Source organism: Aulonocara stuartgranti (genome assembly GCF_965226115.1).
Source record: "Aulonocara stuartgranti genome assembly, chromosome: 7".
NCBI classification, from domain to species: Eukaryota; Metazoa; Chordata; class Actinopteri; order Cichliformes; family Cichlidae; genus Aulonocara; species Aulonocara stuartgranti.
In genome coordinates, this window is record NC_138945.1 from 32,654,619 (window position 1) to 32,668,153 (window position 13,535).

A 13,535-nucleotide genomic window follows, 5' to 3' on the forward strand; every position below is an offset into this window, starting at 1 on the left:
GAGCAAACTCTGTGCTCTGACTCTCTGAATCGAGCTAAGCTCATCTTAAGCACAGGCCTCTACTGTCTCTACTCTTCTTTCTCTTTTGTCCTGTGTTCGCTCAGGGGACGCTCCTTTCTTTAGATTTCCACCGCCATGTATTGTCATAGAATATTAATAGTTCACAGGGGCTGTTCAGCTGCCAAGAATATTCTGTTATTTCTGTTAAAATGAATTATGAGTAATGTGAGCTGCACTAATACACTTTTTTTTTTCTCTTCATCGTTATTTTGTTGAACTATTGTTTTTTTTTCTTTATGGTTTCAATAATAAAATATTATAATTTATTGTATTGTCATTTATCTTTTTGTAGTATATTTAGTTTTTGAGATCACTGGTTCATGATTGGATTTTTTGTACTTTGTAACTGGAGTATATATTGGTGTAATAAAGGCCATGATGTACTGTTTTTGGCTGCTGTCACATAGTAAAACTTTGGTTTCGCTTAAAAATGAACTGATTGCAGTTTTATTGGCCAATTCCAATTTTTATTTTCAAAATAAAATGAATTATTAAACTACAATTTGTACTGATTTATGTAACAAAGCAAATGTCAGGTGCTTAAATCATTTTCCAGTGCGTTTATTCCTTTAACATATAACAGGGCAGGTGCTTCATTGTCAAATCTTTTCTATTTCTCACTTGTTTCTAAATTTGTGCTTTCATCCTTTGTTCTTACCACATACTTTAGGTTGCTGGCTTGTGTCTCACTTTGAGCTCTGGATAGCTTTAGTTTTAGCCACTTTTCCTTTGTAGTTTCTTTAAAATGCACAGGGGATGATCGGGTATGTGGTTTGTTGGTTTGAGCGTTTTTGTGGTGGTGTGCCATAGATTACTTTGGGTAACTTCCACACTAACATGATAGTGTGTGGCTATAAGTGTGTGTGTGAGATTTACCTGCACCATTGTGTGCATGTTTTGCACCCACAAAATGGACCAGTTCATAAGTGTCCATACTGGAGGCTAACTGGTCGGAAATCGTCCCATGTTGGTCCCCGGAGAATCGATTGGTGCACCTCTAGTTTGTTTGTTTTTTCTTCACTGTAATGAACCACACATATGTGTTGCTATCATGACCCAACATAAAAAAACACTTGTTTGGCACAATGTGTCATAGTGTTTTTGTAATTCCAAACCAAAGTAACACTTATAAATAACTTTTTACGTGCTGTTTTTTATATATTTCCATGCAGCCACTGATACTTTCTGTCGCTTTTCCATTCATATTTGTAGAACTATTAATTCATCACCTTTAGCCTAATGTTTGAATGTTACAGCAGAATGCTGGAGCCAGCAGGTGGCACAGAACATATAATCATGCATATCAGTTCAGTGCAGAATCTGACACCCTCAAGCAGACACAGACCCCCACTGTACTGGATGTATCACTGGAATGCCCTCCACAACATGTTATGTAACACCTGCAGAGAGAGAAAAAATGTGTAATTTAGTTAGACCATTTCAGGTCTCTTTTGTTTTGTACATTGTTCTGCAGGGAATCGTGTGTTACGTTGAAAAGTCTTGGATTTTAAATGACCCTCGTCTGTTTTAAGCTTTCTTGTCCTTAAAGTGTCTATTTGGTGTCTAAAGAGAGGCTTGTTAGTGGGGTTTCCCTGAGCTGTACACACAACTGGCATACCTCCCTGCAATGGTTCACATACGTGTGTGTGCTGTAAGGGCGGATGCATATATTCTATTTCCAGAACTAGTCCTGAGCCACTTTAATCTCCCTGCCTTGTCTCCATCGCCATGGGCAGAAGGAAAAGAAAAGTCCCCCCCTAGCCTGCCCACCCCACTGTTGGGGAGCAGTGTTGCTGAGATTGAGTTGCAGGTTCACTGAAAATAGATTGTAAGAGGGAAGAATCTTTTCTGTCAGGGAGAAAGAGGGTTTGATAGAGACTGTCTCAGTCAGGAAGACAGCTCTGTTAGTGCTGCACTCCAGGGGAAAGGACTAGACTCAGGCGTTTAACTGAGGTAAGACCTCATGATGTGGGTTTGTGCATGCATGTGGATAAACTTGCATAGATGTGGGTGTGTTCACGTGCTGCCAAAGCGATGCAGGTATATCCCTGTATCCTTTTTGTCCTGCAAATTTGAGGCTATATCCAAACTAATCTTTTCTATTTATTTTTTTCTTTCTCACAGTTACCACTAGCATCAACACTAGGTCTTTGTTTTAGGACCCCTTAAACCATGGTGTTCCACAGACTGTGTGACAGGCCCCCTGGTGGGGCATTGAACCTCAGTGGGGAGTTGGGTTTTTGGCTTGCTTGGATAACCAGGGGAACGATATGAAAAGAAGTTCATCTGAATGAATATCATCTAATGATGGAAAACAAACGGGATGTTTTTCTTTTAAATCCAGTTTTGAAGATATTTATTTTAGTAAGATTCTGCAAGGATTGGTGGGACTGGTGTTGCAAACTTTTTTGGGGGGGTATTTGAAAGTTTGATAAGCTCTGCTATAAGTAGATACACAATGAACACTGACATTTTTTTTAGCTTGAAAACCAGATGCAAAAATTATACCAACTTTTTCTGGCTGATTGCATCTTGTAAGCCACTGCATATCCTTAATTGATTCGTCACGCTCCTATCACATGGCCTTATACTGGAAGAAAACAATGACATCAGCTTTGACTCCCAGGAGTTGATTCAGATATTGAATTGCATGCATTGCTGACCTTTAGTGTCCCTTGAAATTCTGCATTGTATTGTGTTTTTCTACAATGTTTCCTTTTTAACCTTTATTTGATGTCTAAAGTACTATAAGAAACTGTGCAGGATGGTAACCTTTTTTTTCCAACTGAGGCTGTCTGTGTGTGCCTCTGTATGCGTGTGTTTGTTTGTGTGCATGGCTCAGGCCAGTGGTGAGTGCCAGGGTGTAAACTAAACATTTCCTTATGGTGAAAGGAGGTTTAGCCTTTTTAACTCACTCATCCCTCCCTCCCAAGTTAATCCATCATTCACACAGCCAAACATTCTAACTTATGTAAGCTATAATTTTGAAATTCAACTCAGTTTCCCAAGTTCCCATGACACCCCATATGTCATGCTGAATTCTCTGGAAATATGTGTAAAATGATGCAGGAGACATCTAGTATTTCCTATTTGATGTGATGGCAAATCACCATGGGCTTGAATATTTCTCTCAATGGAAGCATGGTGTATTGTAGCTTCCAGCAATATGTATGTATTTGGCACAGCTAACGTTTTTTTTCAGCATTAAAGAGGGATCAGATTTTAGGGTGTGTAATCTGTTGAAGGTGACATGCCACAGTGGCTTGTATACAGTTTGTGTGCAGTGCAGGTAGTATCTTGGCCGTGTGTACTTGCAATTTGAGTATGTAGTTATTTACATATTTACATATAAGCTGCATATAAAAGTCTTTTTGTATGCATATCTTATCTGCCTTATCTTTATGATACATGATCTGTAAAAATACATAGAGAAATAAAAATAAATTAAACTGATATACTGTCCATGGTTCTAGAGGAGCTTTGTTCCTTGACTTTCTTTTCTTATGAAACATGCTGATGAGTTCAAATATGGGAACTCTGGACTGGAGGGTTGTTGGAGCTTGACCCTTCACTAAAATTCAGTATATCTCAGCTACAGCTCCTTTGATTTTCAGCCCGTCTGTTTCTTTTAAGTTTTCAGTATGATTTTGCTTTTAACAATATGTGGATCAAAAATCCATTTGGTGCTCACCGGGACACACGTGTGTATCCAATAAATGTGATTTTGCAAAAAATCACTTAAAACATTTCTTCTCTTTTTTTTTTTCCTGAAAGTTTTTAAGTCTACCACCTTTACTCGTGTACTCTGAATAAAAACAGAATAATACCCATTTTAATTTCAAGGCATTTTTAGCTAATATTCTAATTAGTTTCATGTATAATCTAAGTGATATTTCTATGAATTGTAGCAATGTAAACCTGAGATTCTGTAATTCCCAGTTATAAAGATATTCCACAGCTACAACTGTAGTTGTGTAACCACTTACCAACATGCATATTAACTCAGTGGCTGTTTGGTTTATGTCCTGTGCGTCTAATAAAGGGCATTGTTTGCCCTGATGTATACTTTTCTATGTTCTTCCATTATGCTCTTAATGTACTTTTGTCAGATGAGTGTAAACACAGCTTAGGGTGTGTTTTAGAGTGACAAAATATGTTAGCCCTGTCATCATAAGATGTAAATGGCTTTTCTGTCATTCCTAATCCCAGCAGATATAGACAGGGTTTCTCTGCAACAGTATGAACTTAATTTTAACTCAGAAAGTGTTTGTGCTATAAGACATTTCTCATGTGTGGTAACTTAATAAAAACACATCTGGCTCTGCTCTGCCAATAGTGTTCTGTCTCTCATCCCTCTGTTATGAATGTGCCTGTGGAGAATCTACTTGTCTGACTATATGCAGTTTTCCTTCCCCCTTTCTTACCATCATGTAAAATTACTGTGGTTTTAGCACAGTCGATCAGACTAGTGCTTTTACTTTTTTTCATGAAGTCATTTTTTTCCCACTAATAGTTGGCTTGTTTCTGTTCCATCCAGTATATTTAGTGAATAATTTATACATTTCCCCTTAACGTTTATCTCCTCTGGAAACCGCGTGTAGCTTGTTATAATAATTAGCCTCCCCCTTGCTTTTCACTTTCAGCAGAAAGCAAAGAGGGGTCATTTTTGGATGAATTGTATCAAAGCTCCTTCAGAGAGAGAGACACAGGCAACTATTGAAGTTAGACTTAGGGCTGCAGTTGCGCTGCTGCTAAAACAAATGCTGTCTCTTTATTCTGCTGTACTGTTCAATTTTGCAGTAGAGTTATGCTACCGCTGAACATTTTGGAGCCAGCAGGGCTTGTTGAGAGCATGAATAAAAGAGTTCCTGGGGTTGAGTGGTGCAGGATCCTGCTGCGCCAGATTTAGATCTGAAAATGAGGGGAACAGGAGGGAGGAGAGTGAAAGGGAGAAATGACAGAGGAAAAAAGAGGTGTTGCTAGGGCTGCTGACCATCTATATTACGCATCAGTAGTCTTAATATGGCTTTTGTTTTGTACATTTCAGATTGTTCAGTACTCCCTGAGTGACATGACTCCAGTTTCATGTAATGTCCTTATTGTGTATAATCTTCTTGTTGAATTTGACCTTAAGCTTATGTGATTTATTTGACGGTGCTTGTGCGATTTTGATGTTTTGAGTTTAGCGGGCTGCATTGTGACTTGTCGGCGTGTGTGTTTCTGTGTGTTGATGTTCCAGCTGAACTCTCCAATGAACTCTGTCAGCAGTACGGAGGACATAAAGCCTCCACTGGGCCTCAACGGCGTGATGAAGGTGCCTGCCCAGCCCTCGAGCACAGCTCTGTCACTCACCAAACACATCTGCGCCATCTGCGGTGACCGCTCCTCAGGTGAGTGACATCAGACTGTGATGACTGTCTGCAAAGGAAGCATGAAAATAATTCAATGTCAGAATTGACCTTGTCAGAAATCTTTTTGAGAACTGGTAATGGCTAAGGTTATTTTCACTGGAGATTACTGTTTTTAAAGGTAGGTGTGCGAAGGGGGAAAATCAAAACACAGGAACTGGAAACGTTCACAGAGCACATCTGTGCAGTGAACAGCAACACCAAGTTCACTTGGGAGGATGTCAGTGGAAATGGATGGGGCTTTTTGGACTACACATTTTAGAGAGAAGCTTCAGATTGGAGTATATGGGTTTATAAGAGCCCTACACCTCTGGGATAAGAAGGGGTTTACAAGAGTAGAGGGGAACAAGAACCAGAAACACACAAGAGAAGACCCTGAAATAGGTAGTTACTCAAAATGGGCCTTCTGATGTCTGCCCCCAACTGGGTGCAGTAACATCCAACTGGATGCAGTGATCGGAATGCCATTGTTCATCAACGGATTGATGAACAATGAATGTTGCATCTCCTGCATCTAAAATTTTTAACAGCTGCTTCAACAGTGTGCAGCAGACACAATGGAGTCACCTCTACACTACAGTATTTAAAATTCTGGGAAATTCCCACTAATCATTTAGAACTCCAGATGAGCGGTGAAACGTCTCCATGTAAGTCCATTTAGCACTGCTTAGCACTTAGGTGACTATTTGAACATGTTCACAAATCACTTCCCAATCAGAAATTTCTAAGAATTTTATGCAGTTTTCTAAAAGATTGTAGGGAGACTTGACATGGAATAGATTATTTTAAAAAAATCTAAACAGCTTAGACTGGATAACATTGCACTGTTTCCAATTAAAATAAAACAGGACTACACAGCATCTTGCAAAAGCCTGGGCTCTAACCACATGGAGAAACCTCCGGAGAAGATCCACACATGAACTTCGGTCAGAAAATGGCCCCACAGTATGCTCTGGCAGAACTACATACTGCAGCTTGTTGGAGTGGGAGAGCTTCCTGGAAAGACAACAGTCATCAGAATTCTTTAAAAATCTGGGCTAAATGACAGGGAAGCCAGAAAAAAGCCACTCCTGGAAAAAAAAGCATGTGAGGGCAGCAACAGAAACGCACATGAAAGGAACCTAAATCATGTGGCAAAAGATCATCTTGATTGGATGAAACCTAACCTTGAATCGCTTTTTTACTGAAACAAGAAAGCGCTATGTCTGAAGGCGACCATGCGCAACTCATCATTCATCCCTACTGTGAAGCAGTCAGTACAATGAATAGTGGGACAAGTAGAGGCAGATTTTGGAGTTTCTTAATTTTCATTTCAACACAGTTAGAGTTCAGACACTGGCAAATTATATTCAGATAGAGATACAAGATATATTCTACAGTGTGTTCAGGAGAAACAATGTGGTTTTTGTCTTTATCGTGGAACCTCTTCGGGATATTCGAGTGTGCATGGGAGTTTGCCCAACCAGAGCCTGTTTAGTGGATTTTCAGGAGGAAGCACTGGGAAAGACCTGAAACTAGACAAATTACATTTCTCAGCTATCTTGGAAATGCCTTGGAGTCTCCCTAGAAGGGCAGAGACAGGGACCAGGAAGAAGGAGGCCTGGATGTCTCTCCTTAGACTCCTGGATGGATGGATAAGCAGTAATGGACGGATGGATGGACAGATGGGTGGGTGGGTGGTCATTTAAGGCTATTTTTTGATTAGTCTCTGAAAGATGGTAACGATAACAATAAAGCAAAGTCAATATAACCTGTTACAAGAAAAGGCATAAAATTCCATTTAAGTCTGGCACCCTTAATATTTCTGTAATCTTTTTTTGTCCCAAATCAAACTTTCTCACGTAGCACTTTAGGTTGCACAATAAATAAAGATTGTAAATAACCTTTTTGGCTTCTCAAAGAACAATAGCTTGCTCCAGAGTTTTCTTAAACATTGGCTATCATTTGGCCAACTTCTAGCTTAACCACCTGAACCACAAGAACATTAACCCTGGGTGAACAGATAACCACGGGTTATCCCAGGAAATGACTCTCACAGCACTCATCTTTGTAGAGTTGTCTTAAATCTCTTTTTTTCCCACACTGCCAACAAATAACCATGTGTTTAATTTTTTTCTGGGGATAACCATGAAAAGTTTGTAGCCTCTGGATAAAGGTGGATATCTAATTCATTGGACAGTTTTACTGTCATCCTGCGTCATTGGTGCTGTGTGCACCCAAGGGGGAAAATCAAAACAATGTTTAATAGCAAGTCATGCTTCATTTAGCTGTGCTCGGGGGCTTTATTTATCTTCTCTGGTGGTCTGACCCAGCAGAGAGATAACAAAGAAACAGTTTGATCAACACTGGAGAAACCAAATGGACTCCATCCGTCATAAATAACAAAAAAGAGCTGTTAGAAACAGGGTCAGACAACACCATATTAGACTGCCCCCCCCCCCCCCCCCTCACATATTCCCTTTAGTGAGCCTCTCTTTTCCTTCATTACCAAAGGGTTAGTAGAAGGGTCTGTGATCATAATTTTTGTTTTGTTCTTTCAAAGTGTTTCCTGGGTGTTTCTTTGTGTTATTGTAACCACAGAATGGTAAATAACATGTTCATGAAATCACAGTAAATTCCGCGAATGTGTTGTAGTTGGTAAGGTCATAGGTGTGTACTAATGAAGAAGCAGCAAAACGGCCAACTCAGCTAATTCCATGTGCACTGTGTCACCTTGTTTCCAAAAAAAGGATCAAAAACTAACATTAAGCAAACAATCTCTTTTCCCTTTTCCTCAGGTAAACACTATGGAGTCTACAGCTGCGAGGGCTGCAAAGGTTTCTTCAAAAGGACTGTCCGCAAAGACCTGACCTACACCTGTCGTGACAACAAAGACTGTGTCATTGATAAACGCCAGAGGAACCGCTGTCAGTACTGTCGCTACCAGAAGTGTTTAGCCATGGGCATGAAGAGAGAAGGTACAGCACATACCGTTGAGGATAATGTCTCACTTTCCTATTTCCTTATCTTTATTAATCTTCCTTTTAAAAGGCTCAATTTTGGGGAAGTGAGTAGCCGAGGAGTACATTCAGAAGTCCATATGATATGTATTTTTGGCATTTCTGTGAGTAGAAATATACTGAATTTTGAGATTCCAGAATTTTGAGGTATTCTGAATTTGGTTTGCACTCAAACTGCTGGTGCGTTTGACACTGGTGCAGAAACAGTATCGGAGTCATTACTTGAAATGAAAGTGCAGTACATAACTGTTGCATTATTCAATATATCAGTTTCACATTACTCATCAGTAATGTGTTAACAATATAACTTAAGCTACACCAAAACAAATCCCTATTCTAATAAGGACACACATACGATCTGTCTTTCAGTATTTATGTATGAACACAAAGCTGAAAAAACAAAGCAAAGTTGAAAAACAGCCCAAAGACACTTCAAAGCAATTGCCACAGCGATTCTACTTTAATTCTATAATGCACAGGCTGAAAAGGAAGCTGCAGCGCTGCAAGCGTGACTGCTCATCACTGCCTTTGTTACCTGTTGAAGTCTAGGGCCTGACTGCTGGGCTGGGGCCAGCACACATATCTGGACTTTAGCTTTGCGTTAGCATGCTGGCTGTGCAGATTTTTGCAAAGAGCCGAAGTTATGTTAGTAGTACAAAGCTGTTGTTTGTTTCCTGGATGCAGTAATGTCCATCTTCCACTTCACCATTTTTCTGCTTCTAGCACGCAAACTGAAATGATCTGATTGTAGCACAAGTTCACAGGAAAAAAAGAAAGTTTGTTTGATGTTTTATGTTTCCGCCTTTCTATCTGCCTCCCATGTAGATAGCTGAAGAACTTTTAGTAACAACATCATTTTAACTTTAATCTAATGATAGAATTTAGTACAAGAGCACGTTACATTACTGTTACTGAAGAATGTGATTTCATTATATACATTACTTTGGAATGCATTACACCCAACACTGCACACAAATACTCATTTAAGCTACGACTTCATTAACGACAGAGCTTTCAAAATACCCTAGAAGTTGACATAAAATACTTTGACATGTCAAATGTAATCCTTCCTTTTCTTTGCAAAGTTTCCACTTCTTATAGGCCAAAGAAAACAAAAAACAGAATACTTTGATAAACTTGGCAAGTGATGCAGAGCTGCAAAGACCAACTGTATCTCACCCAGCAAGCGATGTCAAGGGTAACTGACGTCATATGTTAGAGACGCATCAAATTTTTAGAAAACCCGGCATCTCAAATGAGAGAATTTTCTGCTTGCAGCATTAGTTTTTTAGAATGCATTCATCTGTTCAGCGCCATGAATCAAACATGGCTGTGAGTGGAAACCAAATGAGGGTTTGTGAGAGCAGGCAATCCACACGGAGACTTCAGCAATGTAGACTGAAGAAAAACATTCTCGGTTAAACTATGAAACTATGCGAGTTTATGTTTCCTGTATTTCCTGGAATCCTTTTTTGTCTTTTTCTCCTTCTAATGATTTTTGGAAATTTACATGTGGTGTGGGGAACAGCTTACCTAGTTATTGTAAGCCACCTCATTTTTCACACAGTGCAAAAGATGGATGCTGTACTTATGTTGCAAGATATGTGAAGTTTAATACTCCAACTGAGTACTCCAACTGGATGATGTCTTGTAATTGCACAGCACGATGAAAAATTTGCACCACATTCCTAAAGTTATAAGCTGCTGATGGTGTGCACATAATGCTGTCCTTTTGGAAGACATTCAAAGATTCGATCAGCCACATGGGACGAAATATAGGGCCTATTATTCGAACCCAGTTTAAGATCATTATTCAATTTCTACCATTATTCAGTCATTTTTCAGTGTTAATGTTATTTTAAAAGGAAACCATTACCTACACATAAATAGATATTTATTTTACTGGGACTGCAGACTTTGACCAGAGACTTTGAGCTTTAATTCAAAAGGTTTAACAGAAGTTTTCTTTTACCTGTTTAGGAATTACACTTGTTTTTTTCCATAGTCTCCCATTTTCAGAGGCTATTAACATGGACTGGGTCTGTGCAAATGCAAATCCCATCTTTCTTGAAAACAGAATCTTCAGCTCCATCTCCTTTTTTCTTCTAAATCAGACGTTGGTCTTTAAGACTAAAAGATTTAAACGTCTGCAGTCAATCTTTGTCGGGGTTACAGCATAACCGACGTAAGTAGCTAACGCTGTTGCCATCATTCATGCTTCATTTCCGTGGTGTTAATTGCCTTGTGGTCGAGCCCCAGTGCTTTATATGTGGTGCCAGCCACCATAGAAACAAATAAACTCACAAGACTTTTTTTCCCACCCTCTTGGGTGCCAATTCTTTGTTGTTGTTGATTTTTTTGAAGCAAACATGATTTTCCACTTCTTTGTACTTCCAATAATTTTGGCAATTTCCCTCCAGGGATTTGCTGACATCTGTGAGTTCTTATATAAGGCAGTGATTATTAATCTCTCTGATCCTTTCAATAATGACAGTAAAAACACTGACAGAAGTGCATAGAAGGACTCCATAGTACTGAACAGGTGAATCACAGTCACATGGTAGTTGTTGCTGTTATAGCACACAATGAAATGAAGACTATCAAGTTCTGAATTGGAGCAAGAAACAGATGTGCTGCGCATAGAGTTTCTAGCTATTTCTCATTTTTAACCCTCATCCCTTGTCGGGCTTTTAATATTCACATCACACAAACATAATTACAACACTTAATTATTCAATTTCACGTGACTATCTGGTGTCGTTGTGTTTGGATAATAATTACCTTTTACTTCCAAGTATTAAATAGAAAACCACCCCAAACAAATACATAATACAACTTAGAGAAACACTGACTCTTCAGTTCTCATTGAGATTCTGGGATTCGGTTGCACTTCAAACCAATGGATTTTTTGGCTGCAGGTTTTAACCTGACTTATCTTGACTTTGGGGTGAACCTGGGTACTCTGGGTTCGGCTTTATTGCCCGTAATCGTCCTTGTTCAAAGGAGAATCATTTTGATGATCCGTTTGTGTGCTACACTTTATTCCCTCTGTTTTACCAGTTCTCAACTTTGCCTTTTTTTGCATTTCTTTTTCAGAAATGGATTAATGGCACATCTTGAAACATGTGTCTGCTGCATACTGCCAAACCTCACCCATGCACTTGTTTTTATATCAAGTTCTCATGTCATCTTCAGCTTCTTCTTTTTTTTTTTAATATGGCTATATTGGCTCAAAGCAGTTCAAGAAACCCAGCAACACAACGTGAACACTGAATTGACAGATAGCTTTTGTAATTCATTATGGAGCAGCACAGTAAAGCGTCTCCAGGGAAAGCTCACAGTGGGGTTGAAAGTGGTTCTGTTGTCTGAGGGGAGGAAAAACATTCTGTGAGGTGTGAATTTTAACACTCCATCTAGGTGTTAGAAATATTAGCCCTTTCAGCAGTGCTGTTAAGCACTCTTTTGCACGTTGAACAAGCCAGTTACTGCCTTTCTTCATCAAGGCAACCATGTTTACTGAAAAGAGTGCATAGATTACACTACTTGATGCTTGGAGATGGCTAAGAGATCTAAGGATGCAAAAACAGCAGCATGTGTTAACCAGGTGTCTGTGGGTGGTTACTGAAGAAAACACAGTTAATGAGGAGAATAGGTTTCTTCTTTTCATTGGTATGTTTTGGAGGATATTCTATCTAAGGCCATTTTTTCCTGACCTTTACTTGGCCTCCCATCTCCTCTCTCTTGTTTTTATTTATGTCATTGTTGGGCTCTTTATTCCTTTCAAGGATATTATCATTTACTGCCTTCTGCCTCACTTGCAATGCTGCCTAAGCCTCCCCATGCAGCCCGGGGGGCTGTGGTTGGAGAACATGGCAACAGTAGCCCAAAAGGCTGAGCGAATCCACAGAAAAACAGGATTAAATGAATTTATGCTCTCCCAGTCAGGAGAGTAGAGGAGGAGGAGGGGAGAATAAAGCTAACATGATTTCAGCCCTCCTCACCTCTCCCTGACTCCAACACAAGTATTCTACCCTTGAGCTGACCTCCACTGCCAGACAGCAGTTCCTCTAAAGTGGGGCCCCTTTCCCTCTCCTCCTCTAACAACCCCTGCTTTCCTTTCCCCCCCACAACAAGACCACGGCCTCTCTGATTCGGGACTTGGAATAGAAACCAGAGTAAGGGAAACTCAAGAAGACAGATCTTCAGTCAGATCTGAAACCCCATTGTGTGCGATTTTGTGTGTGTGTGTGTGTGTGTGTGTGTGTGTGTGTGTGTGTGTGTGTGTGTGTGTGTGTGTGTGTGTGTGTGTGTGTGTGTGTGTGTGTGGCAGTGCAGCTCTCCAGGTGTGTGTATATAAACCTGCATGCTGACTTTAAATTTCCAACAGCCCTTTATCACAAAACACATTATGTCAAGAGCTTTTTATTAATCCATGGCTGGAAGAAAAACATGTAAAAAAAAAAAAAAGCCACAGTACTTTTTTCGGTGGTGTTTTGAATTAAGTGAATTACAGCCCTTTGAAAAGACGGAAAACACACAGACATGCGTCTTTTTCATTCTCACTTGAGGGTGGAGGTGCGGTTTCTCTTGCCTCGGCCGCAGTGAGTCTCTGTGTCTGCTCGGCACACAAACCATTTCCTGTGTCTGCTTGCCAAGCCAATCAGATGACAGAACCAGCACGGTTGCGTTTGAATGTGTTTTTAGACACGATAAAGTCTTCACTGATTTGTGCTGAGACTTTTTTTTTTTTTTTAGATGTTCTGGCTTCCATTCATGGTGTAACAAAAGAGTGACAGGCCAAATGTTATTTATTTATCTAGAAATGATCTGTGTATGTCAGTGAGCACTGCGTAAAGAAGACTTATCTTTGATAAGGAAACTGGAAGATGTCCTTGGACATTTCCATGCTGCTTTGTTGTACATAATGCAGACCCAAGGTCTTTCTGTTTTCCATCCTCACTGCTGAAGCAATTATTGATGATTAAACTCTCTCGGCTATGTTTTTGCTGGCATTGTACATTCGGAGTTATGAACTATTCAGTTGCTTACCAAGATGCACTTAATGTCG

General features: G+C 39.7%; 1 protein-coding gene across 12 annotated transcripts in view; it reads left to right on the plus strand.

The window, feature by feature from the left end:
- rxraa (retinoid X receptor, alpha a) overlaps positions 1–13,535 on the plus strand; it is a 223,862-nt gene that overhangs the window by 188,787 nt on the left and 21,540 nt on the right. For all 12 annotated transcript variants that reach the window (XM_082538863.1, XM_082538869.1, XM_082538868.1 and 9 more), the window contains 2 exons: positions 5,300–5,450; positions 8,246–8,425. In XM_082538863.1, the coding sequence (XP_082394989.1) occupies positions 5,300–5,450; positions 8,246–8,425 (331 nt within the window). The remainder of the gene's footprint in view (positions 1–5,299; positions 5,451–8,245; positions 8,426–13,535) is intronic.